Source organism: Lissotriton helveticus, chromosome 6 (assembly GCF_964261635.1).
Source record: "Lissotriton helveticus chromosome 6, aLisHel1.1, whole genome shotgun sequence".
NCBI classification, from domain to species: domain Eukaryota; kingdom Metazoa; phylum Chordata; class Amphibia; order Caudata; family Salamandridae; genus Lissotriton; species Lissotriton helveticus.
In genome coordinates, this window is record NC_136067.1 from 1,616,455,382 (window position 1) to 1,616,483,352 (window position 27,971).

A 27,971-nucleotide genomic window follows, 5' to 3' on the forward strand; every position below is an offset into this window, starting at 1 on the left:
TCTTTTCATCCTCACCAGGATGAGGATGTTCTAAAAAAAGAAGCATAAAACCTATTTGCAGCTGGCTGAATTGCTTCTGCTCTTTGTTTTTTTAGAGCTGAGATCAAGGATCTGTCAGTCAAGAAGAGGACAAACTCTCCTTACAGTCAGATAAAGACTAACATTTTCATGTGTAGTTGGCTTTCATATTATTTCTTCGAAATTGATTCACTGTTTTACAGAAGTATACACATTTAACATTGCTCTCCTTAGGGTTGACATGTAGAGTTGGAGAGGAAAGAGATCAATATATTGTAGATCCAGTCACCCTAAATATTCAGTGAAAAAACCTTACCCTCTTAAACAGGTCATCTGAAATACTTTTTCTGAGCCAGCACCCAAGCAGCAGTTAAATTAAAAAAGAAAATCCTTTCTGCAGCTTTGAGAGTTGCACAGCACACAAATGTGTGCATTGATGTTGTACATTTTACTGTGCCACACACAAATGCTTCCTTCGGGGTTCACTGCAAACTTTCAGACTTTTAATAGTAAGGAAAATATTAGAAATGTGTTCAAGCTACAACGCTTTTAACATTAGACTTTCCTTGGTCCGCAAGTCCACCTCACTGGACCACTTATGTTGAGGGACACTGCGATGTGATATGCAGCTGTTGCTGTTGAAAGGCTACAGTCTTAAGATCAATCAGGGCTGGGTCTTTTGGTATGATCTACGTTATGTGAGCGTTTGTGCTCACTGGAAAATAGAATCTTTCCATTACTTGAGAGAGGTTAAGAAATAACCTTAAGTCTAGGTCTATCTATGTGTGCCAATTCGGTCTCAAAGGGGATATGACAAAAAGGGTCATTGTGTCCTTGAGTTCCATTAAATGCAGCCCCTATTTAGAGGAACAGGCAACAGCGGAAGACTTATCTACTAGGAAACTACTGTCCTCTCTCGTACAACTTTGACATGTCCCTTCCTTTTTGTTCCGTATGTTCTTTTGTCTCTTAGAAGTGGCGGTGATGTACTGTGATACTCTAGAGGCTGTGGAATTGGAGAAGGAGAGCATCTGCCAAAAGGCGAGGGAGGGGCTGCAGATCACCTACTCTGCAGATGACAAAAAAACAGCACCCAGAGGTACCTCAGTACAGCAAACGTCTGTCAACAGCACCAATAGACCTCCTTTGGGGTCAATGTACAATTTACAAATAAGTCCACTTCATTATTCAAAATATTATTCAGAAGATAACACATAGGTTAATCTCCAACCACAAAGTTCTGTGAAAGGAAGAAGAATTGTTCTTCATGGAGTCCCCATCTTCTGTAGAATCCTTGCATGTCAGCATGACAAGGACCCAATCATAGTTTGGAGAAGTGAGGCCACCTTCTTGAGCGGAATTCCGTTCTGGCTGGATATTAGGTAAACAGCGATTTCCAAGCCAATTGCGTTTGATTTGGTAGACGTTCTGTTCTTGAACAGAATCAAAGATAATCAACAGATAGCATTTTAGGGCTAGTACCGACTGGCACAGCTGGCACTACTTGCTAGGTCTGATGGCTAAGTGGACGACTTGCTTCACTGCAAAATTCAGCGTTTGAACTCATGGTCACAGTTACAAATCTCTGTGGGTTCACTTAATCTTTTATCCAAATGAGATGGAAAAAAATGAGTACCACAGTTGGGTACAGTCAGACATCTGTTAAACAGCACCAATATAGCTCTTGTGTTGAACATGTGCTTTATATTATTGGGGGAGTAACAAGGTATGGCTTGACTGCCAAGTCAACAACATGTAGCGCAATAACTTGGAAGGCTGCGCAAAAGAATCAAGAGGTCTCAACTTCAGCAAGATCTCAGGCATTTTTATGCAGCCTTTGAACTGTAAGCTGCAAGAACATATCTCGGATCCTGGAACCAACAACCTCCAACTAAGGCTTCCTTGCTTCACACAGATATAATACAGTCATGGGAGCTACTTCCCAGACTCTCAGCCCATACACATTACTAGGATTTTTGCAAGTGAGCTGCTCAGGCCACAATTTCTTTAATGATTCTAGTAAAGCAACAGTCATAAAGGCCTCTCTTCTGGGTTCGAATGAAAAAATATCAAAAGTGAGGGCAAATTAAAGCCAAGAAAAGGCACACACTGCTTACAATTATGAAGCAGAAGAATCCTGGTATATATTTGCAAAGGAGAATAATAAGAGGTGCAAAAAGATGCTAAATATCATCTGCGTTTACTGGGCATCTTTTACGTTTGCACATTTCTTGGCTGGCACATGCATATTAAACGTGCTTTTAGAGGACTATATTATTCTGAACTTCTGCTTCCAAATACAAAGGCAAAAACGCTGGTGTTCCAATTGAAAATCTGCATGTGCAAACCTACTGCTAGTAGTAAGATGAATAACTCCTAAAGGAATTTGATATGGAAGCAGAGGGCCAGACAACCAGCAGAAGGCAAACAGTCTTTGAAAAGAATAGTTTCAGAGTATGTGCGTTCTAAAATGGGGATAGATTAAGTCAATGGAATAAACATAACAACAATTTGCGCTACGATTCAGTCAGTCTCAAGAAAACAGCATAAACAGAAACATCAACCTTGTTTATCCTTTGAGTTAAAGGAGCTCTCCTTACTCAGGCGGATGCCCTTAGGTTCTACAAGTCTGCACATTGCTTAGGAAACTCTGGTTGCCTTCACATAGCCAAAGACGAATATTATGAGGCTCAGGTGTGAACAGGGGTGTCTTGAGTAAAAAGGACCTGGAGTAAAAGGAGGATGAAATATAACAAACTTTTCATGTGAAGCTTGCAACTGACAGGGTTTATCTACCTCAGCCCGCAGGTTAAGGTTTAAGCCAAGTAGGACTCCTCCTCACCTCAGGTTATCTAACAGTTTTACCTTGGTGTTCATTTGCAGCATGTTCTCTTCCAGGCATCTCTTGTCTGCTTCAGAAACTTTCATTGAAGAATTCAGAATATGAAACGCCAGTTTCAGAGAGCCAAAGGACTCTTAGTTTTCCCATGTGATGTTTCAACTCCCCGCTACTTTCTCTGACAAACCAAGCAGTTTTTGAGTACCTGTAACTCTGTTGCAATGTTCTCATTTTTTGTACTGACATTAGAAGGGAGCATGTTTAGACTGCTGAAGAGCTTTGCCACCAGACATAAAATCAGCCTCCTCTATCACTGATTGTGACACGTTTTCACATTGATCCATTGGATGTATTATCTCTAAGAGCTTTCTTTTTCTAGTCTGCCCTACACCTTACAAGATGGCTGCTACTTCAAAGCAGGGGGCTGCAAGTGCTGTCCTGATGAGGGACGAGCAGAACCGCGGTCTCTTCACCATGCTAAGCAATCTCTAGTCCACCTTGGAGATTGGCAGCCTCAGACATGGAGACAGAGCTTGCTACCTCTCCCGGTGGCTGAATCAGACATTGCAATCCTCTGACTAGCATCTTTTGTTTCCCTCCAGTGACTCTTTACGCGATCACGGACATGCCACCAACTGCATCTCTGTGGCTTGGCCTAACAAAGAAGCTCTCCTCTATGCTCTGGGCCTCTCTTTTTGAGCAGGCGCCAAAGTGCCAGTGCTGTTAACCCATTACCCTCAATCCCCGCCTACCCACAAATCAGGGTTGGCGGAGGGTTGGTGCCAACTTGCCATCTCCAGATTGCAACTCCAGAGTCACTGTTTGGTCGAGGGGGAATCTGTGTGCTGTTATGAGGACCAGGGAGGTCTCTCTTCACTCTGATGAACCCAGTGTTCTATATAGAAATTTCCAATGCTTCCTCAGATTATGGCCCTGGGGTTTACCGTCATAGCTCAGAAGAATGGAGCCGTCACTGGGAGCTTTCAAGAGTGAGGACATTTTGAAGCCTGGTTGGCTCCACCTCCTTTACTACCTTCCTTTATCAATTAACCACCTCTCTCGCCACAACAGTGGTTTCATGTGCTGTTAAATTAACACATATACCCAGGGGAGCAGTTTTCAACTAATTACCTAACAAGCTGTGCAAGTAATATAAAACCAATCTTAAATGTAAAACTGAACATGGAATCCATGCTTAGCATGTACAAAACAACAAAACATTCTAAAAAGCGGTAAAGGAAGAGAAAAAACACGGTAGTTCTAAAAATACAAAATAAGCATATTAAAAGGAAACTAACAACTTTAAAAAGGCCAACCTTGACCAAATGTAGAATACAGAAATGACAATGAACACAAACATGCACTCAGAGGCAAGCTGGCACTAATCCACATATTATACCACTCAAAATCTACCAAATCATATCACCTACAATAACAGTTGAATAATTTGTAATAATGTGTGAGACAATACGTAGACAGAATACCTACCTTGAGCATACAAAGTTAGTACCGCCTGAATAGCAACGTAGACACCAGAAAACTGGTATGTTTCAAACATAACCTGAAACACAAATGAGAGTTGGGTTTCAAAGAGACGAAACTAAAAACGAAGAAGTGTTGAAAAAAGGTTTCCCATTATGAAAATAAATGTGTACACCAACATGAAAATACAATATATGAAGATAAACCTAGTCTGTTTTTGGTAAATATATGTAAAATGTACAATGTATTGTTCTGATTAAATATTAAATAAGCTCGATATCTCAAGTTCACAATGAAAAAATTTAAATGTGAGCAATTTTAGATGATATTTATTCCCAGGGTCAAATTGGAGCAGTTTGTGATACTGGAGACCACTGCCATGGGCACACTATCTATTTTTCTAATAAAGAGCAGGAACTAAACAAGAATGGGAAAAGCCAAAGGGTCAGGTGCTGCCCACATGCTTTTAGGCTTTGTCAATGCATATTTTATGTCATGACATTTGCAAAACGTTATTGCTGGGAAAGCTGCTGGGCCACAGACAATTTAAAAACACCCACATCTGCTAAAAGCAGAAATATGTTTTGGTCTCAAAAAGCACATATTGCCACAGTAGTACCTGCTACATAAGGGCCTGTGTGTGGATGTGCACCTTGTGAAAGAGCATAATGCCAGCACTAACAACAAAGTTAGCCTATGTCTGAAGTGGGCTGACCCCATTGCTTTATGCTGTAGAGGGCAAAAGATAAAACGCAAATGACAATAACAAAGAGGGCCGGCTGGATACCACAAATAGTATAACATACATATAAATTTTAGTAACATCAAAAGGGCTTAGCTAATATAAGACATAAAAAAGAAAGCGTAGAGAACCATTAACATTATATATGCGTAGTTTCGCAGTGGGTATTTTCTGTTTAGTACATGCGGTGGCACTGTTTTCAATCTCAATAATGTGAATTCCGAAACATTTCTATCGACATGATCATTTGTTGACTTCTAGAAGAGTGATGTTTCACATCTTAATGCCACTGAAAAGATACCATAATTTGCTATTCTTCTGTTTCATCTTCGATCTAATAACATGCAGCAGTAATGTTGGACCCGGCCTCGCGGCGTGGTCCTCCATGACCCGTAGTGACTCCCCCCTGACCCGTGCACATCCCCAGGGCCCTGATTCACCCGACCATTCCCTCCATGACCCACACCCACGACACTGGGCTTCCCCGTCCTCCCCCTCCATCTTCCTGGTACCCGAGGCCCGGTGCCCATACCCCTGCACCTAAGATGGCCGCCCCTGGCCCCAGCACGACCTCGGCCCTAGACACGCCATACCCGGCTGGGGGGTAGAGCGCTCCCCGTGAGCGAGAGAGGGAGGAGTAGTTCGAGCACACCTCCCACCTCCCCTCGAGAGATGAGTTTCGATCGCCCATCCGGCCTCCCTGAGGTCTGGCTCCAAGCCTGCCCCGTGTCCCAGACCCAACTTGAAAGGATGAAAGGGGCCGCCTAGGAGGAACCCCCAACAAATGGCCCCAGGTGCTAAGACCTCTGCCTGCGAGGACTTCGGACATCAAAGAGGACAAGTCCTATATCAAGGGTTGCTCAGGGACGATCAAGTCAGTTGTATCCTGGAACTACGAGAGCCCTGCTGACATCGTCGCGGCTCCTACCCGGCAGAGAAGGACTTCTGCCCGAAACCACCTGAGCCCTGCTGACACCGTCGCGGCTCCTACCCGGCAGAGAAGGACTTCTGCCCGGAACCCTTTGAGCCCTGCAGACGTGGTCGCGGCTCCATTGAGAACACCTGAGCCCTGCTGATCCAATTGCGGCTCCTCAAAGACCGTAAGAACTGCCTCATCCTTGCTCGAGCCCTGCTGATTCGAACGCGGCTCAGAGACTATCCTGGTCCGGCTGGACCCAAGATCTACTCGTATCCCCCAGCTCGAGGATTGAGAGCTGTGCGCCGGATACGCACCCGCATCGAACTTGAACATTAAGACTGTCACGCGACCCTAATCCCTACCGAGACTCTTTGAGCCCATGCCCTGATTGTACCTAAGAATCTTGCGGATCATAAAGATCCATTTTGCTTGAGAGATAAAGAATACGTTCTCTTGAAATCTACGGTGTGGTGTCCCTTTGTCAAGTGGTGCTAGCTCAGCGCTTGCAATCCTAGATCCGAAACTCTCCCTCTAAAGGGCCTCCCGCCAGTGCTTGGCAGTGTTCCTAGGAGAGGTGGGTCACAGGGTGGTCAGGTACATATTCAGGCCTCCCCTGGGATCTGTTAGAACAGAACTGGTTTGTGTTTACGCAGTGTTCTATGTTAGTTAGCATTCGCTGCACCATTTTCTGTTTGGGCGCCATTTTAGGCTGTTCGAAACTGATCTAGCTCAATTTGGAGAAATGCTCCTCTATAAGTTTTGTTTCCTCACTTGGGTTTTGTTTCAGTAGCACAAGTTACTTACCTTTGGTAACGATATATCTGTAAGAAACAGTAGTTAGTATTAGATTCCTTACCTTAAAATATCCCCAGGCGTCAGACTGGATCTGGACATTTTTGCGTAGCAGTACCCCTGCGCGTCGGTAGGCGTCGTCTGCGGCTCCGCGTCCGTCGTGGGCGCCGGAATGACGTCGCCGGACTACTTAGACGCCGCCCTCGCGCGCTGACGTCAGTTCTTATACACAGCTTTTCCGCGCCAGAAACGCAGAGCCATGATAAAAGCCAACACTGGTGTCATGAAACTAGGGCCCTGAAAGGGGATGACCTTAACCCTAGATATCGGTTCGCAGAACGGGGAGGATGGGTGGGTCGGTAAGGAATCTAATACTAACTACTGTTTCTTACAGATATATCGTTACCGAAGGTAAGTAACTTGTGCATCTGAAAGAAACAGGTTAGTATTAGATTCCTTACCTTAGAATAGATACCCCAGCACTACTCTATAGGCCACCTGGCGCGAAAGCACCGTTTCTCACAGCTTTGAGCAGCCTATTAGAGGAAGCCATTTGTGCCAACTCCTTTACACTCCTAGGAGATTTTAATTTTCACCTTGAAAAGCACTCGGACCCGGACACGCAGGCACTCACAGATCTACTACAGGGGGTAGATTTAACTCAATTGGTCCACGGCCCGACCCACAAGGCAGGACACACTCTGGACGGTATTTTCTCCAACCTTCCTAATTTAGTTGTGACGGCAGTCCAACCGCTCTCCTGGTCGGATCATGCGGCAGTCTTTTTTAACATCACCTCAGCCCCTAGTGCCAATCCCAGGCAGGCCAATAGCATACGCAAAAAGTTCAGGAAATGGAAAAAAATAGAAGGCACCATGCTCACAGATCTACTGACATCTTCCTTTAAACCCCCCTCGAACAATGTAGAGGAAGCAGCTGCAGACTATTCGAGATGGCTAGATGACGCCTGTCGGCAGCTGGCACCTTCAGTCATGCTCAGGTCCACCCGTTCCAACCCTTCAGCCCCATGGTACACGGAACAAATTAGGGACCATAAAACACGTTGTAAGAAATTAGAAAGAACTTGGCGGAAAAACTATAGGGAGGATGACAAGAAATTGCTCAATGTAGAACTGAGAGCCTATAGGGATAGGATCCACCAGGCCAAAAGCGAGTTCTTTTCTAAATGCATTAAAGAAGCTACCAACTCCCCTAAAGAATTGTTTAGTATACTGTCCTCATTGTCAGCCCCTAAACCCATAGATATACCTCCCAGTCAACAACTATGTGAGGACCTAGCCTTTTTTTTCCAGAGAAAGGTAGAAAAAATCTTCCTTCCGCTTAACAGCAAAATTATGTCTACAGTCCAGGAGGACCTTATCCCGACCACGCACGCAGAGTTCAGCAGGAACTCTGAATTATTAGATAACTTTTCCCCCATCACTGAGGAGGAGGTATCAAAGCGGCTAATGAGAATAAAATCCGGCTCCCCCATGACCCCTGCCCAGCCACAATTGCCAAAATGGCCCATCTCACCATTGCATCTGGACTCGCTCCCCTGTTCAACATCATGTTGGACAAGGGGGAATTTCCTTCGCTCTGGAAACAAGCCTCTATCCTACCCTTGTTAAAATAAAACAACCTAGACGTTACGGACTTAAATAACTTCGTCCCATAGCCAGACTCCACCTCCCCGCCAAAATCATGGAGGGCATACTGAACACTCAGCTCAGTAATTTTCTAGGTTCTGGAAAAAGGCTGGACTCATCTCAACACGGTTTTAGAGCCGGACACAGCACCGAATCAGCACTGATAAAATCCACCGAATACATTCAAATGGTGCTGGATGCCGGGGGCAGAGCCACCCTGATCCTGATTGATCTATCTGCGGCCTTCGATACGGTCCACCATAAATTATTGGTGGACCGGCTGAGGGCCAGTGGGATTCAGGGAAAGGCACTCGATATTCTGAAGGCCTTTTTGGCCGGGAGGACTCAATCTGTGGCTCTGGGGGACTTCGAATCGGAGCCATTTGTGCTCGCCTGCGGGGTCCCCCAGGGGTCCTCCCTAAGTCCAACTTTGTTTAATGTCTGTCTCCACCCTGGCGCCAGTTATCAGGTCTTTCGGTTTTAATCTTTCCTCCTATGCTGACGACACCCAGATTGTGGTGTCGCTGCGCCAGGGAGAACTAGACACCACCGCAGATCGGTTCAGATGCTGCATGCGGGAAGTGAGCAACTGGATGGCAAATAACTGCCTTAAGCTCAACTCAACAAACACAGAGCTGGTACTGTTTGGGATCAAAGATAACTTTTGGTCACCCCGCTGGTGGCCAGAAGAAATGGGGTCTCCTTCTCCCTTTCCTTCAGGCCTCAAATTAATGCCTTATCCTCCGCTACGCATTTTGTGCTTAGAACTATCAGGAAGGTCCTGCCATTCCTTCCGATAGAATATAAAAAGGCAGTAGTGACCGGACTTGTGATGTCTCGGTTAGATTATTGCAATGCGCTCCTCCTAAACGCCCAGCAGGGTCTCTTAGACAAACTCCAGATCCTGCAGAATGCAGCAGCCCGCCTGATTACAGGCACGTCCAGGTTCGCCTCAGTCTCCCAGGACCTAATTAAACTACACTGGCTGCCAGTGCGGAAGAGAATCCTGTTTAAAGCACTCTGCGTGATTTTTAAAGCACTACACAATGCTGGCCCCCACTGCCTGATTCCTCTCTTCCAGTGGTACACACCTACCCGAGCGTTACGATCAGCCGAGCAGAAGCTGGTTGTCATCCCCAGATTCAGGAAGGTTTGCTGGGGTGGCAGAAGTTTATCCCTAGGCGCCGCCAAGGCCTGGAATGCGCTGCCAGCCAACCTAAGACAGATCCCTGACCTACTCATGTTCAGGAAGGCTCTTAAAACTTGGCTTTTCTCTCACTAATGCCCCCGCCCACCCCCACTAGCAATCAGCCAGCGCCAGGACACCTCCGGGTAACAGTGCGCTCTAGAAATGTTATATAAATAAAATACCAACCCCGGTGGTGGGTCTGCGAACCAATAAGCACACCAGAAAGTCCTGGAGGACAGAACGGCCAAAGAAGCCATCCCTCCGGACATGGCTGTCAAGGCAGTAGTGTCTTGCAAACGTGTGCAGCGAGGTCCACGTGGCTGCCTGACATATGTCCTGCAAGGGGACTCCCCGGCCCAGGGCAGTAGAAGCCGCCGTGGCCCAAGTGGAATGGGCCCTCAGCCCAACAGGAGGCTCCTTTTTAGCCAAGGAGTAGCATACTTTGATGCACAAGACGACCCTCCGAAAGATGGTCCGCTTGTGCACCGCCCGACCTTTCTTAGCGCCCACGTAACCAACGAAGAGTTGGTCATACACTCGGAACTGGAGAGTGCGATCCAGATAGAAGGAGAGCGCACGTTTTGGGTCCAGACGGTGGAGCCTCTCCTCCTCTTTCGAGGGATGCGGAGGTGGAAAGAAGGTGGGCAAAGTGATGGACTGCCCGATGTGGAAGGCCGTGACTACCTTGGGCAGGAAAGAGGTCTTGTCCGCAACACAACTTTGTCCGGATGGACAGAAAGGAAAGGAGGTTTAGAGTAAAGAGCCCGGAGCTCACTCACCCTCCTGGCAGAGGTGATGGCAACCAGGAAAGCAGTCTTCAGAGTAAGAAGGCGGAGAGGACAGTTATGAAGTGGCTCAAAGGGAGCGCACATCAAAAAAGTAAGTACACGGTTCAAGTCCCACTGAGGCATCACAAATGGAACAGGAGGAAACGTGTGTGATGCCCTTCAAAAACCTATTTACAATGGGGGACTTGAACAAAGATGGCTGATCAGGTAGCCTCAAGAAGGCTGAAAGGGCAGAAAGGTAGCCCTTGATAGTGCCAAGAGCAGAGCCCTGCTGGGCAAGAGAAAGAAGGAAGAGGAGAACCTCAGAAAGGGGTGCAGAGAGAGGATCCACAGCCTTTGCTGTGCACCATGCCACAAATTTGTTCCACCTGCAGGCGTATACCGACTTTGTGGAGAGACGCATGGCTGCCAGAATCACAGTACAAACTTCAGGAGGCAAGTCAAATGGCCTCAACTGTCGCCGCTCAATCTACAAGGATGGAGGTGGAGACTGGACAGGTTCGGGTGGAGGACCGTCCCCTGCTGCTGCGACAGAAGGTCCTCCTGAAGAGGCAGACGAATCGGGGGATCGACAGACATACTGAGTTGCTCGGGATACCAGTACCTTCGTGCCCAGTCCGGAACCACAAGGATAACTTGGGCCCGGTCGCGCCTGATCTTCAGCACTCTGGGCAGAAGTGGTATTGGCGGAAAGGCATACAACAGACCGCAGCTCCACTCGCGACGAAAAGCGTCTCCGAGCGAGTGCCGCCTTGGAAATGCCAACGCGCAGAACTGATGACATTGCGCATTCTCTTCGGTGGCGAATAGATCTAACCAAGGCTCTCCCCACTGTTGAAAGAGGCCTTGCGCCATGTCTGAGTTCAGACGCCATTCGTGATCCATCATGCACCGACGGCTGAGTTTGTCCGCCCTGGCGTTCAGAGAACCTGGCAGGTGTTGAACCACCAGGGTCACGCCCTGATGTTCCAGCCACTGCCAGAGTGCGCCTCTTGCCTGGCATAGGGTCCACGACCCCACCCCGCCCTGTTTGTTGCAGTACCACATGGCGGTGGTGTTGTCCGTGAACACCTGCACTACACTCCCCTGGACAGAGGGGAGGAATGCCTTCAGTGCAAGCCGGATCGCCCGCAGCTCCAGAAGGTTGATGTGGAGCTGGGACTCCGCAGGAGACCAGAGGCCTCTGATCTCCGCCTGGAGGGACGCGTCCGTCACAACTACGTGCTCCGGTTGGGGTAGGGAGAGGGATCTGCCGCTGACCCAATCGCGGTCTGTGAGCCACCACTGCAACTGTCTTGCAGTGCCCTCCGAGATCAAGACATGGTCGGACAAGTTGCCCTGATGCTGGGCCCACTGAAACTTCAGGTCCCACTGCAGAACCCGCATCCGCCACCTGGCGTGATGCACCAGAAGGATGCAGGAGGCCGTCAGCCCCAGAAGCCGCAGCGTCAACCTGACCGAGACTCGGGATAACGGCTGAAAGATCGGAATCATAGCCTGAATATCCCGAACCCGCTGTTCGGGAGGATAAACCCGAAACTGCGCTGATTCTAGAACCGCTCCGATGAAGAGGAGCTTCTGAGAGGGACACAGGTGTGACTTCGGCACATTGATGGAGAACCCCAGCAGGTGCAGGAGGTCGGCCGTTGTCTGGAGGTGGCGGACGACAGTTTGGGGCGAGCCCGCCTTCAACAACCAGTCGTCGAGGTAGGGGAAGACTGAAACCCCTAACCTGCGCAGATGAGCTGCGACCACCGCCATCACTTTCATGAACACCCGTGGGGCGCTGGTAAGGCCGAAGGGGAGCACGGTAAACAAAGTGCTCGTGGCCTACCGTGAACCGTAGGTAACGCCGGTGGGCCGGCAGGACGGGGATATGAAAATAAGTGTCCTGCAAGTCCAACGCTATCATCCAGTCTCCCGGGTCCAGGGCAGCTAGGACCTGAGCTAGTGTCAGCATTTTGAACTTCTCCTGCCGGACGAAGCCGTTGACGTTCCGCAGGTCCAAGATAGGGCGTAGGCCCCCTTTGCCCTTCTTGGGTACCAGAAAGTAGTGGGAGTAACAACCACACCCTACTTCTGGCCCAGGAACGCGCTTGATGGCCCCCTTGGCCAAGAGGGCCGTAACTTCCTCTCTGAGAAGTTACAAGTGATCCCCCGACACTCGGTGGTATTGCGGTGGCATGGCTGGAGGGGTCGCTTCGAAGGGGAGGGAGTAGCCCCTTTGTAAGATTTGCAGCACCCACCTGTCCGATGTAAAAGTGCGCCAGTGGAGGTGGTGATGGCGAACCCTGCCACCCACTGGCGTCACATGGGCCTGAAAGCTCGGACTAGGAAGGTTTTGAGGCGGATGCTGCAGGGGCAAGTATGGACTGGCCGCGCCGTTGTCCCCGACCTCTGCCACGGCGGTTTCCACGGCCACCACCGCGCTGGATGTTAGACTGCGGCGCGTGGCTGGCAGCACGTGTGGGGCGCCTCTTCCTTGTCCACGAAAGGAGCGAAAGGCACCCGTTTGCTGGTGCGGGGCCAAGAGGCTCAAGGACCTGGCCGTAGCCCTGGAGTCCTTAAAGCGCTCAAGCGCATGGTCTGCCTTGTCGCCAAAGAGGCGACGGCCATCAAACAGCATGTCCATAAGAGTGTTCTGGACAACAGCAGAGACGTTGGCGGACCTCAACCAGGCGTGGCGACGAATCGCCACCGTCGTTGCCATCGCTCTGCCCAGTGAGTCCGTGGTATCCAGCCCACACCGGATGGAGTACCGTGCCGCATCTCAACCCTCCACAAGGGCTTGGGTGAGTTTAGTCCGGACCTCCTCCGGACATTGAGGCAGCACGTCCGCAACCGTGTCCCACAGAGAGTGGGTGTAGCGGCCCAAGAGGCATGCGGTGTTGACTGACCGCAATCCCAAACTTAAGGATGAGAATACTTTCTTTCCGTACAGCTCATACCTTTTGGATTCCCGATCGGGGGGAGCCGTCGGGAACGCGGTCTGGGAGTTAGAGGCCTGGATGACCAGGCTCTCGGGAGTGGGGTGGGTGGACAGGAAAGCAGGGTCACCCGGAGCCGGGCGGTGGCGTCTGGCCACGTTCCTATCTACAGGCTGACCTGTAGCGGGCCTGGACCAGGTGCCCAAAAGAACGTCAGACAAGGCCTCATTAAACGGCAGTAGAGGCTTGGCCGAGCTTGCCTGCAGTTTAAGGACCTCAGTGAGGAGGTTAGTACTCACGGCCGCGACGGGGAGCTCAAGATGTAAGGCCTTGGCTGCCCGCGTCAACACCACACTATAAGCAGCCCCCTCCGCCGTAGCCACGGTGGGAGGGGAGACAAAACCAGTGTCTGGCGAGGTATTCAGACCACTGGCGTACCCTAGCTCTCCTGACCAGTCCTGGTAAGACTGACACTCCCGTGCCAGAGGGTCTTCAGACCCCTCCCAATCCCCCTCACCACCCATCTCCTGATACTCAGGACCAAAGGATGGGGCCGGGTCATAGAAGTAGAAATCTCCCATCGGCGTCGGATACGGCGCCGGTGCCGGACCCGAATCAAGGGAGGGATCGGGGACGGTGCAGCCCGAAGGCGGCGCCGGGGCCGACACCCTAGGGGCCGGCGCCGGCAAGGTCGTGAGGTTGACCGGCGGCGACTCGGATCCGGAACCGGATCCTGCGGGAGCCTGCGGTACCGGGACCGAAGTCACTGGTGGCGTTGGGACCGAAGCACCCGTCAGGTATGGAGCAGGCCGCAACGCCCGCGGCTCTGGCGGAGCCGCGTGGGCGGTGTCGCCCGAACCCCCGGCCGCGTCGGGGGGGGGGGGGGGGGAGTCGGAAGAGCGATGACGTCTCTTCGACTTCTTGTGCTTACCTAAGGAGCCTGAAGACCGTGGACGACTCCCGGAGCCATGGTGGCTCCGACCCCGCGACTGGTCCCTCGACCTCCTCTCGGACCGGGACCTCGAGCGGCGCGGGGCCGACTGCCGGAGCTCGAGCCGCTTGCGGGACCGCTCCCGTCTAACCTTAGACGTCAGGGCTCGACAGTCGGAACAGGCCTTGTCGTCGTGGTCTAGGCCTAGGCAATGAAGACACCGGCGATGGAAGTCGGTAACAGACATCCGACGGTCGCAGTCGGCACAGGGTTTGAACCCGGGCATCCCTACCGGCACCTTCGGAGTCGTAAAGACTTCGAAGTAGATCAAAAATGATCGAAAAAGATTAGTAAAAAACTGACTACGGGTACCACTTTCTCCGGATCGGCGCTTGCTGGCGCGGAAAAAAGGAGAACCGACGTCAGCGCGCGAGGGCGGCGTCTAAGTACTTCGGCGACATCATTCCGGCGCCCACGACGGACGCGGATCCGCAGACGACGCCTACCGACGCGCAGGGGTACTGCTACGCAAAAATTTCCGGATCCAGTCTGACGCCTGGGGATATTCTAAGGTAAGGAATCTAATACTAACCTGTTTCTTTCAGATATGAGCACACTGTTCATGTTAGCACATACCTTTCTCATTAGATACAGGCCCTCTCTCCCTTATCAGGTGGCAGGCTCCAGAAGGAACGACTTTGGACTATGCTACTTTGCGTAAGATAGGAGTGCTGAAACCGTTTTTTCTGTATTCTGCGGTTTAACTGCACCTGCTTGGAAAATTCCACTATGGGCGTGTTTTCGCTCGGTTACGAAACGTACATAATGTATCTTTATGCTTGTGGATTTCAGTTCCCTCTGTAGCAGTCTTAGCCACTGGGCAGGTGGGGCTCCACTCTGAGTGCATATGAATAAACCGTTATTCGTTTGTATTGTCTGACCGATTCTTCAGTATGGAAGGCGGAGAGGTGGTCATTAGTGACCCGGGTGGCCCTAAACGGGTTACTTCCTTCAATTGGCAGCCAAACAGAGACTCCTTCGGGTGATTGATCCATCCTCTTTCCGCAGACAGGGGGGTGAGGGGGGGGGGGCGAGGACATTGTCGGGTCGGACTGACAGCTCAGGGATCCCTGCAAGAAGAGTGTCTGTTACTCGCAGCTGCTCCCTCTGGCCTGCCGGACGGTGCCTCGCCTTGGATCAGACCGTTTGGTCTGAAGAGTCTGCAGTGGAGAACCAGTTTATTTGTAACACTGTTATCAGGTGAGTTTGTTTTGGTTCTTTGTAGTTCTGGTACCATTTGAGTTTTAGTTTGGTTCGGTCTAAGTACTGTCTCGATAAAAAGTATTTGCAAATACTTTGCCGTGTAAAACTAACAATTTTGTTTTTCTTTTAAAATGCTTGGCCTAAGCAAACTTTGGAATTTGTGTTGTCGTCGTTCTGCAGATGCTCGATTGGAAGAACCTCAACCTGCGCCTCCTGAGGGCAGCCCTAATTTTGGTATGCATGTGAAATATGGTCTTGGCCCTATTGCGTTTAGTACATTATGGCACAAATATACAAGGGACAATGCTGAGTTGCAGTGGCCTTTGACGGGCACCTTTGAAGAACAAAAGATTGTTTTATTACAGGAACAGTTATTTAAGAGACGAAGTAGACATTCGATGTTTGACTTCCTCTGGACTTGGTAGAAGGAGGCCAGACAGAGGCGGTTAAAGATGGAGAGGGACGCACAGAAAGGGAAAATGCAAACATTAACGCAAAAAGCTGTAGCATATGATAAGAGAAACACAAGAGTCAGGAATTGAATATGAAGATAGGAGATTTTGGTTGCACATTAACAAGTCTTATTTGGCCAAAGAGGAAAATTATACTTTCGTAGAGCAGCAGTTAGATACTCGACCCCAGCCTCCTTATGCCCCGCAGAGGATATACCCCTCTGTTCCTTTATAGTCACAGCAGCTAAAAGTGAATTTCACAACCCTAGATTTATCGATACCAGGGTGCCTGTAACCCCAGGGGTGGGGGAAATATGACCCACTAAAAAATGAGGAATTACATGGGGAATTGGTAATTTCAGTCCAAAGTCCCATGCTATGTCCTCATTTTCCCCATGCTTTCACAAAGAGATTACCGTTTTCAGCAGCTGAAATCTTCATGTGAAAGTAAAGAGATCCACAATGTTGCTGCGTTTCTCATAACTCCATTGGGGCAAGTAACTGCTAAGAGCAGCACCACTGGAATTAAGAGGTAAGCCTAATGAAAACCTTAGATTCATAGGTAAATATCGGTCATACTGGTTATCCTGCAAATCGTTCACCATAAAACACTTCAGGACCCAACTTGCAAACTCACCTACACAGAGAAACTTACCCACGCCACGATTCCAATAAATGTTACCTTTAAATGCTCACTTCCTCCCATAATAAAGCCAATTCTGAATATTTCCAGACACTGACAACCTTCCACTGTTTCCAAAAGAGTTAAAGTACTTGAACCTAGGCCTCTTCCTAATCCCTCCCACAAGCCATCACCCAATATCATTTGTCTATTGGCTTTGCTACATGCTTTAACACAAAATTAAAAGCCATTTAACTAACTGTAGTATGACACAACAGATCCTCTATGGTGCTCAACTATCTCACTCTCTCACGGAAAGACCTCCAATATTTTTTTTCTCAGCCTTCCCCTCCCCATGGATATCCAACCTGGTTTCTGCTCTGAAAAGGTCTCATACCCATATGCCCTTAAAAACAATCAACCCTTCTGTTGTCCTTTTAGCCCATAATCAGTGACACCCAACTCCTCGTGCTTCATTCAAAACACTGATACTCGCAACATGCAAAAATTAGCTCACAACAGATACAGTGACCAATTAAAAATTATTCTCTATTTCCATTTACCAAATCATCTCCACAATACTATATATATATATATATATCCACCCACCACTTCTGTAACCTCTCCAAGTTTGTTTTCACAAACTGCATTCAAATAAAAAGTCCTCAGCAATCTGTTAATATTCATTACCTGTGGAGTGGTGTGGCTCACTGGTTAGAGGCAGCAGACCCGTAAGCAGAGAACGGCCCGGGACCAGGGTTCAATTCCCGACGCGGCAGGGTTGTGGGCCAGGGTCAAAACGGACTCGATAATTCTCGCCTCGGTGCCTACTCTAACCAGCGAACACACTCGGCAACTCTGGGCATTAAGCTTGCCTCATCTCTACAACGGCCCCCCACAGACGCCGGGGATGCCTGGTTTCACCCTGGAGATACCCAGAAAGGGACCATCTCACAGGGAAAACCAGGACGGGTTCCCCAGCGGTCTTCAGCGCCTAGATACTCCTTGGAGTCGTAGTGCGCTTTACAAGTACACCCACATTACCTAGGACCACCAAATAATTTCTCATTCCAACCTTCTTATAATCCATTTGCTTCATTCATGTTTGGTGACTGCAAAATCCACCTAACTACTAACCCACTCATCATATCCAAGTTGTTTCTGGCCCACCTCTCTGGCAGCGTCCGAGGAGTCTCTTGTGAAGCCATTCCTCTTTTTCCTTTACACAACCTCCACAGGTGACAAACACTCCATTTCACTTTTCATTCTACTTTATCAGTGATCACACAAAAAAATCTTTTTTAAAAAGGCCAGCAGCACAAAAAATCATTTACGTAAAAATGCTCCACAGTTAAAAGAATACTTAGCTGCACGGTTAAAACAATATTCTACATAACGTGAACCAAACTTAGCTGGGAAAAATACTCAAGACAACACTAAAAAAATAAAAGGATAATTACATATACAAGTATTTAAAAAATGACAGTGTTGTATGCTTTTTCTGGTAAATGCCTACAACTTTGTTTTGTTATGTTCTAAATTCCTAAGCTTATCATAAACCCCAAAATGCCAGCAAAGATTAATGAACAAATCAGTAGTAGAAATTCTCTAAATTGTATTGAAGGTCACACCAGATATTCTGTTCCATTTGTAACTAACCTCTACAATCTTTTCACGATTTTTAGTCGGGTTCATTGGAGGCTCTGTGAGCAGGATTTTACAATTCTTTGTGTCAATATTCAACTTTTCAGGTCCAAATGTGTAGTCCCAGAGGTGTTTCATGTCATCCCAGTTGCGAACAATGCCATTTTCCATAGGGTAGTTCACCTCTAACATGGATCGCAATTGACTTGCCTCATCGCCTACCATGAGATCCTGCAAAGGAAGAAATCAACAGCTTTGGTCGGAATTCTTAATGTGAAAACATTCAGAAATCAATGAAAAGGGTCTATAGCATAGAACAAAAGCCTGTGGTACAATACTGGATTCAAGGTTAAATACAAGAGTACAGATTGTGAGGTTCTGTAACAAACAAAAATAGTGAAGGCTGTATAAGGATAGGACAAAAGTTATTTTCTGTTCCCTTCTAGTCTTAAGTACTGATAGATCTCTCTTCCAGGATCTCTCACTGCCTGTCAAGCTCCCTCTAAATCAGTTTCATTTTCAATCGCTGCAATCTGCCTAGGAGTCTCTTTGGCTCTGTCAATTCCTGCCAGTCTCTTTCCCAATGATTTGCCCTCTGCCACTGCTTCTCTTTTGCATTCTCTCTTGTGCCACCTCAGTAGCCCCAGCAGGACTTCAGAGTGGAGGTAAGGGAGAGAGAAGAGCACATGCGGCTCAGCAGGTCGCACTGCTGCTCGTGGTGAGGGGTTATGCTATATTAACTACATCTGGTTAGTCCTTACTACTATTACGATAGTAGTTTAGCATTTTGCTCCTGAGCGCCTTTTCATATCATGAGCAGCCTGTCTGGTACATAAGACCGAAGAAGAACAGGCCACCTCCATCTGGCGGCCACAAGTGGATGCACTGTGGTGCTATGAAATATAATAATCTCTGGTCTAGGGTGTGAAAAGCACTATTAAATGTGTTTTGGAGTTTAGAGGATAATGGCAGAAGACCAGGCAGTGACATCAACTAAGGAGAGGGAGAACTGGTAGCACGAAAAAAAGGCTAAACCATACAAAGTCCTCCTTTCAGCATCCTAACAGACATGTACGTGCGCGCAGTACGAGACGTCAGCAGTGAGTGGGTGGGTGTTTTCCTTCTGTCACTTGAATGCTGCTAACAGAATAAATTTAGTGAGCTCAGCCTTTCATCATACTAAGTACAACTCAACACTAGTGTATGCTGCCCTGTGCTAAATAAATCGATCAAGGCCTTAAAACGGAATATTTCTCACAGGTGGATAAGTCAAGTTAAAGATTTGACAAACCACTATCTTGGGAATGATGGGTATGAAATTAAAAATATTTAACGTGACGTAATGTCTCACTTTTGTGCATATGTACACATTGTAATCAGTATGAAGTATCAATACAGTACATTTGACTGTTGCTTGAGGCTGTGATTTGTTAATCAAATCTGCTGAGCTATTAAAAGTCAGGTAAATAATTAGAATGAATTCAGTAACCAAAGCCACAGTGTAATAATCAATATCAAAACCTTCTGAGAGAACTTTGTTCAATGTGTATTTTAGAGCACACTGTATTTTACGAGAGGGCAATTAGCATTTTCCCTCTGTTCACAAAGGATTACTTCGGAAGGCAAATTAATCCATGCCAGAAATGTATTTCACATTGCCCTATGCTGTATCACAGCCCCGTGTGCACCTGCAGACCATATGAAGGCAGGCAAACATCTGATGCACAGATACATTCTGTGACCAAGGGCATTTTCTTGTCTGGTATTTTCTTAACAAGTGCAACAGTCCAATATTAATAGGTTAGAGAGAAACTTGGTCCGTCCACTCGCTCCTGGTATATTCAATCATAGAAGTCACAAGCACTGCCCTAATAACATACCTCAATACATTACACAAATTGGTAAATTCCAATTCACTACTCGAGTAAGTGTCTTATTTGTATACAGGGGAAGTTGATAGAGGGGTGTTGGTGGAGAGCTTGGAAAGTTGTGCTGTTAAGAGATATTGTGGATGTCAGTCCGTTTGCAAACACAAACCAATTAATTGAATGTAAGTGTGAGAAGACTCATACATTGAAGCTTTATGACCCAAGTTATCGTTGCATAGTATATGTTACTGTATGGCGCCCGAACAGAAGATGCATGGTTGGCTTTTGGAACACGATTGAGAAAATGGAGTGCACAAATGGGTTTTAAACTTGTGAAACCTCATTTCACTACTATGACCTCCCAAATAACACTTTCTAGACTCTTCCCTCGTATATCCCTCTATCATCCTATTCAATTCAACTAACAGATTTGCTCAAATTAACTCCTATTTCCCTGTACAAAGCCACCACTAATCCTTAGTAAAAGTGCTTCAACGTCTTGTTAGGGGTATTAAGGGCTATATACATTTACAATTAAAAGTAGAGGGACAGCTGTCCCCTGTGTCCTTACAAAGATGCTCCAGGCCATTTAGACATCTTCCCGGTGCACTCACTGTCACCGTGATCCTGCCATAACCCGGCTGCTCCTATAATCAAGTGAAATTACGACTAGTAAAAATTGAGAGTGCATGGTGGTGGCGGTGTTTTGGCATTTCCCCACTGCTTTCCCTAAACCATGCCACATTTGTACTGTTGTCGTACTATCCAGTACATTTGAGAGTCCCAAGGGATTCCCTTGCATATAAATTTATGCATGTGCAGTGCCAACTAGGCTATGTCCACATATAAGGCCCATTTATTTACACAAACGTTGAGGGGAATTTAGAACGTTTCATGACTCACCCTAGTTTATATTTTATTTCTAATAATTATATTAATATTGCTCTCAAATGACTACATACTGTTTTTTAACTATTTCAGGAGCTTGATCTGCCCTATTCTGGATTTCGACTTGTAAAATCTAATGACCGTGCAATTTAATATCAATCTGATTCTTTAATATAGCTAAACTACCAAGTTACCTCAACACCCGCCTGACCTTTTACACCCCTACCCGTCAACTACAATCGTCCAACCAAGCCCTCGCCGCGATTCCACGCATCCGGAGAGCCACCATGGGAGGAAATCCTTCTCCTACTTAGCGGCCAAAACCTGGAACTCCCTCCCACCCACCTCCGCCTTACACAGAACCACCTCTCCTTCAGAGAGCAACTCAAGACTTGGTTGTTTGATGAGTAATGAACCCCTCTCCCTCAAGCGCCTTGAGACCCTCTGGGTGAGTAGTGCGCTATACAAATTCTTGACTTGACTTGACTTGGGTGCAAAGTGTAACCTTCCATCAAATGAATATTTAAATTCCCTGTAACAAAAGCCCGATAAACTCAAAGAGTTTTCTCAATACAACAAACCTTTCATAGACCACAAGAACCCTAACTAAATTAACCTGTCTAATACTCTTGCTGCTTTTTAAGTTTACAAGCCACTTGGAGGTTACAAATACCAGAATAACCTGATAATACATAATAGGTGGGACAAAGGTACCCAAATGGAACAGTCTACAGGCCCCTAGAGAAATATCTGTTTGACAATGGCAAGTTCAGTAGTGTGTGCCTCTCAAACAAGGTCATTCCCAATGCACAGAAGGGCCCATATAGCCCCAAACAACCTTACGGGACCAAAGCGGTTGAATCTCCTATGCTGACACTGTAGTAACAAAGCATGGATGAGGTGCTAATCTTTTTTTATGTAAGAAAAAAGATATCATGTCAAATAAACGTCCTTGGTTGTTCAACACAATCACTTACAAATCTAAAATCTTTCTTTGCAGTTGGTCACCTCTGACATGAAAAAGGATGCCCTATCCTCTCACCGAAGGTTGACCAGCAGCTATGAGTCTCAATCTCCCTGCACAAAGGATTGTCAGTACCACAACCTTTTCCTCATAAGAACAAAAAGATGTCTGATGAGTGTTAGATGTGATTTTTCCTCCCTCCTTGACCAAAGTCAGCAAGTGTAGGATCAATGGAATCTTCTAAAATAAGATATCTTGCCCATTATACTTGGCGTTGTCCCTCTACCACACTGCTGTCCAATGGCTACAAGCATACTCTTGCTCGGCCACTTGAGAAAAAAAAAGATGCTTTTCCAGGCATACTCGGATGACATCTATATCCATTCGGTTATTTTCATCAAATGCCTAAACCACGTCCATCACTTTCGGTGTGAAAATGGAAGCACATTTTAAAGCCTTGTACTCGGAGGGAGGACTAGACTGGGCCTTCGTCTTCCACTTCACACATTCAATCAGAAACCTAGGGATAACTGAACACAAATCTCACATATGGGCCCACAATCAACTTTGGGGTAAAGGTGATCGCTAGCCATTGCCAAGGAACTATGTATGCTCTGAAAATATCCTCCGCCGCTGCAAACAGCTCATGGAGTAGAGTCCACCTGATGCCTGGTTATGGCATGTGTGCACTCCTGTAATATGATCAATTAGGATCTACCAAATAGCTTGCACACCTAAGTGCTAGGGTGAGACTGAGCTTGAGGAAACAGGACCATGTCAATGTAGCCTGGGAAACCATCCAGTGGATCCTAGGGGAGTCCGGGACCAAGTAGGTGGGTAGAGTACAATGCGAGAACATTGCATGTTTATAACATATTACATTTTGATTTTTGGGGTAGTGGATTATGACAGGCGTGAAGTGAAAGGACATGTGAAGTCTGCATGTGCCAGTGGAATTTGATATTTTCGGCTGAGAGTACAAGGGGAAGACTTGTGCAGAGGGAGAACTCGACACATTTTCTAAAGCAGAAGAACATCGCACTTCCTTTCAAATTATGTATTTTCAATTCACCTTCACCCGCAAATTATGCGCAGTTCTCCAAGTTCTGAACTGAAATGTCATATTAAGGAAGTCACTGACTGTTAAGAAGAAATATCAGTGATTTTAACATTTGAAAGTATAACTTGAAATGAGCCATTTGAACAGGAGAAAAAGAAAATCATCATGAAAAGACTTCTTACTTTGCTTTGTTCAACGGAACAGCAGTAAATGCGTAAGTAGCAATTACAGGACTATTTAAAGCTTCAGCTTAATGCCTCCCGAGGAGTTTGAAACAAAGCCACATCTTTCTTCCAGTGCTTTATATAGTTCACAATTCTCATGCTAAGTACTGCTGAAATGAAGGAAAGGTTTAATGGACAGAAAAATATGGTTTGCCTTCAAAGCGGGTTTTAAATTACAATAAAGAACTTCTTTTAAGGCTCTAAATGCATAAAAATATTCGAACAATGGTGCTTAAAAGGAATGCCTTCATAAAGGCTTGTGTGCCTTTATAAATTATTGAATTATACAGCATTTCATATCCGGATGTGAAATTCTATCCGCTAAAATCATTACTAAGCAGGGAGTGCTCTAGCTTTTACATGGCCATATGTACTCAACAGGGGCTGCTGCACGGACGTTCGCATGCCGCTGGTGCATTAAAGGCGCACCTTAGGCAAGCCAATCTGCACCAGCCAGCATCTCGGAAGCGGCTAGCACCAGCCACAATGTCCATGGCCTTCCAGAAAGAGAGAGGATGTGGCAAAATGGCTAGAGCGGTTGACCTCGAAGCTGGGGAACAGGGTTCGAGTCTCAACAAGGAGGCTCAACATCCTGTGATTCTGGGCAAATCACTTAATCTCCCCGTGCCTAACAAATAATGCGTCAGTCTGTAAAGCACCTGGTCCTCATGTAAAGCGCTCTAATACCTTTGGGTTAGAGCTATAAACCCCCTTAGCGCGCGACGGCAACTAATGAAGATGGCCGCCCGCTAGTTTTCCTCCGCGGGAGCCGAGGATATTATCTCCTCACGGTTCAGCGATGCCTGCAAATTAGCATGTCCTCTTATCAGAGGAGGTGTCGGATGAGGTGGGTGGCGGCGAGGTAAGCCTTTTATACCTAAAAATTTTCTTTATCCTGTTTTTTTGGCCTTTTTTCCTGCTGATCTCACCTTGTCAGGAGAAGCTGCCGCCATTTTAAGCAGTTCACTCACTGCTCTGACAGGCATCTCTTGGAAGTTATTCTCCTAAAAATATTCCTTTTCTTTTTTTAATGGCCTTACTGTACTCTGTTGAGGGGTATTTAGTCATCCACCGCATGGTGCTTTATTTTTTTGTGCCTGGGTGCGCCTCTTGCTGTTTAACTGCTGTCATTTGCTCTAAAAAGACTGCCTTCATCACACAATGGATGCTGTGCACACATCGAAGTCTTTGGCTTCCTCTGTCTCTAAATCTGCTGCGCAGAAAGAGTAAGGTGGTGGTGCTAATATAATAGATAAAAAAAGAAGACCCCTCCTCACCTACAAAACCCCCTTCTACCCTTGACCTTGGAGGACATTATGGAGGAATTTAAAAAAATGAGAACCTTCATAGTGGAGAAGGGTGCATTCATACAGTAGATTCAGGAAAAGTGGTCCGTTCTTGATTTACGACTCACTGAGGTGGAACAGAGGGTCAGTGATGCAGAGGATGTCGTTGCAAAAGTCTCATATTTGATCAAGGGAGTGACGCAGCTCAAAAGACTGGCTGAGGATTTAAAAAATCCTAATCGTCTGAATAATTTGCGCATTTATGGTGATCGGGAGGGGTCGGAAGGTCAGGATATGATCACATTTTTAAAGTTGCACATTCCAAAAATTGTCAGTCTGAAATCTTCGGCCGATTTGAAGATCCAGAGGGCTCATCCCCCTTCTGCATCATCCACTAGACCTAGAGGGCTTATTGCTCTGTTCCTACAGTATTCTGTCCTTTATAGACATCCTCACTACAGCCAAACAAAGCAAGCAGATGCTCTGGGCTAGTCAAAGTTTTTTAAAGTCAGGATGTTTCCAGGGCCACCGCTATGAGCTGCAAAGAATTTTTGGACTTGAGACCGGCATTAAGATTCATGAATGCTCTTTACGGATTCATTCACCCTTGCTTTTTTAATGTCACCTATAAGGACAAGACAACCACCTTCGAAGATCCAAAAGAACTCAAGTTATTCATCCAAGAGCATAAAGGAAAAGACATGAAACTTAGTAAAACTTCATTTGCTTTGTCATATTCTTATGCTCATTGCTGATTTCAATGTTCCTTTTCAGGTTCTGCTTTTCCTGGGTTCATTGAAGTTGTTCTGGTGTAGGTTGGTGTCCATCTGTTCTCAGTCTCCGTCTTGTGTACTTGTCGTATTAAGTTTTTCCTATATCTGTAAGTCCGTTTTATTTTTTTTTTCTCTATTTGCACGTAGCTTTTCTATGTTACATATTTCCTATTTTATGGCTGCCACCGATTCTATTTGTTTTGTACCTATTCTCTTCCTTGGCTCCTTAATGGGCTGGTTATTTCTGTCTCATTCCCCTGCTCCACTCTATTAACCTTGTGTTTCTTCTTTACCATGATGAATATGACTAAAGTTCCTGGACTTTCCGTCATCTTTTCACTTTTCTTCACATCGGGGAGATTTTTTCTTCTACCTACTTTTCTGTTTCCTTTCACTACCTTTTCTTTCTCCCTTTTGTCTGTCCTTCTCCCTTTCATCAATCATTTGCTGCTTTATTCTCCTTTTATTTTTAACTTAACGTTTCTGCTGTTCCAATTATATATTGAATCGAATTCATTCATACTTCATATAGTTATCAAGTATTGTTTATGTTCTTTAAGGTCAATCTACGTGTTGTTTCCTGGACTGTAAAGGTTCTCCAAAACTCATTTATCCAAATTGAAATGTCAGATCGCCTTCTTACAGAAGTTGCATCTCAAAGACAGTGATATTGAATGGATGATTTCATTTGCGGGCGTGGTCAATTGCTGCACACTGACCTGACCCGAGGACCCCGCATTTCCCTACATTGGCCCTGCGGACTCTTTGGCCCTGTGGACTCGTGGGCTTTGCTGCCGCCCCCACTGCTCGCCGCACCCGCTTCGCGGGTGCCGCATCGCGCTGCCGGTGGTGGTAGTGACGTTGTCCCGGTGAGGCTGCTGGGCGGAAAAACAGGGGAGGAGCATCGCGCTGCAGGGACTCACTCTCCCAGGAGTCCCTGCACGGCCGTAGACACCTGGCCTGCGCACCCTGTGAGCCCCGCCCCCAGACCGCCATATTTCCTATTTGTTTGAACCAGATCCACGCTGCACGGGAGCGCCGGGAGAAGCCCGGGACAAGGGCGGGGCAGTCTGTGCAGTCTGGGCAGACCGAGGCAGGGCAGGGCCACCCCCGTGAAAAGTAAGACTTTTTATGATTATTTGGCATATTTTCTACAGTTCATATTTATTACCCTTACTAAGGAAGTACATGTGACGTTATAGACGCTAGACCTTGTGTACATAGTCACATCTAGACGTGGCCTAAAGATATAAGCGTTCCAGGTATCAGTACTTCGCTGCTATTGATGGCAAAAGGAACTATGGATAACTATTTAGTAAAAATGGTGAGCAAGATCAACAATGACAGAAGGAAATCACTGGGACGTGATAATATGCCTGGGATACCAAACACTCCCATTGATGAATGTAGTGATCTAAATTCAGCCCCCTTTTCCTCCATTGATGTTACTAGCGATGCTCCTATAGTGGAAACTCTGATATGCTTGTGGTTGATCAGGACATAACAGATGAGGATTCACCAGATATATCTATGGATGCTTCAATTCGACGCTCACCACTTAAGAGAGCGGTGAGGAAATGTAGGAAAACAACGACAAAGTGGGGAGTAACACATCATAAAAAAAATGCCCGATAGAGTGCAGAAGAGTACTGTTGGCCACAAAGAGACTATGACTATGATTACAAACAGTGACACTAATATGGACTATGATCTTTTGGACCATATTGCTAAAATGTTTGAGGCTAAATTAGAATCTACTGTCAAGCCTCTAGTGGCAAAAATAGATGCCTTGACAGCTGAAGTATCTAGATTAGGTGGCCTTTTAAACCAGCTAGCTAATGTTTATAGCCCAGAAGCGAGGGTAAGGGATGTCCAACCAGCTAATGCCGCACATAAGATACAGGTGGGAAGGGCAAGCGTGGCCGAACATAGGGAGATGAGCCAATCAGATGGCCAGTGCACCCAGACCAAAATGTCTCCAGTAGCCAAAGGGGGCCTATCGATCCCAGTAAAAAAAATCCGCCCAGTTAATCTCCCACCTGACTGTGAACCATGTGGTTGTACTTTCTAATGTCCCACCTTTAGACCCTATAGAGTCCATTTCCCGCCAGGAATCTCACGATTCACTTAAACATAAAACTGTTTCCTGGCTGAACAAGAATTGTGGATTTCCGATAAACTACTCGGACCAGATATTGACAACTAGACGGGTTCCGTGGATCGGAAATGCCATGAAAACTTGTAGGGGTGACTGTGTCATCATTAATTTTAGGCACCCACAGCATGTTGCGAATGTGCTTCTTAGAGCAGCATCTCTGAGGAAGAGTGAGAATAGTGTGGGTGTACACCCCTTGGGATATTTTTATAGCCATTTAGCAAAGGGTGCTCAACATAACATATCACCTAGGCCTTTTGGCTTTAACAAAAGTCCAGTCTTTGAGATCCCAATGCCCAACAGGTATCAGGCACTGAGTGGGTTGGTTCTGAATGATTGACTTGTATCGACCAAGAGACCTGGGTTGGGACTACCTTTAACTACACAAGTAGATAAACCTAACACATTAAATTTAGAGTTCGAGTTTGTTCAGATAGTAGCGCCCTTATTGAACCACAATGACAAGGCTGCATTAGGCTGTATTCCAATGGCATTA

General features: G+C 46.7%; 1 protein-coding gene across 2 annotated transcripts in view; it reads right to left on the reverse strand.

The window, feature by feature from the left end:
• ACTR2 (actin related protein 2) overlaps nt 1–27,971 on the reverse strand; it is a 237,087-nt gene that overhangs the window by 150,914 nt on the left and 58,202 nt on the right. For both annotated transcript variants that reach the window (XM_078649409.1, XM_078649410.1), the window contains exons 3-4: nt 18,273–18,488; nt 4,346–4,418 (exon numbers count right to left, since the gene is read on the reverse strand). In XM_078649409.1, the coding sequence (XP_078505535.1) occupies nt 4,346–4,418; nt 18,273–18,488 (289 nt within the window). The remainder of the gene's footprint in view (nt 1–4,345; nt 4,419–18,272; nt 18,489–27,971) is intronic.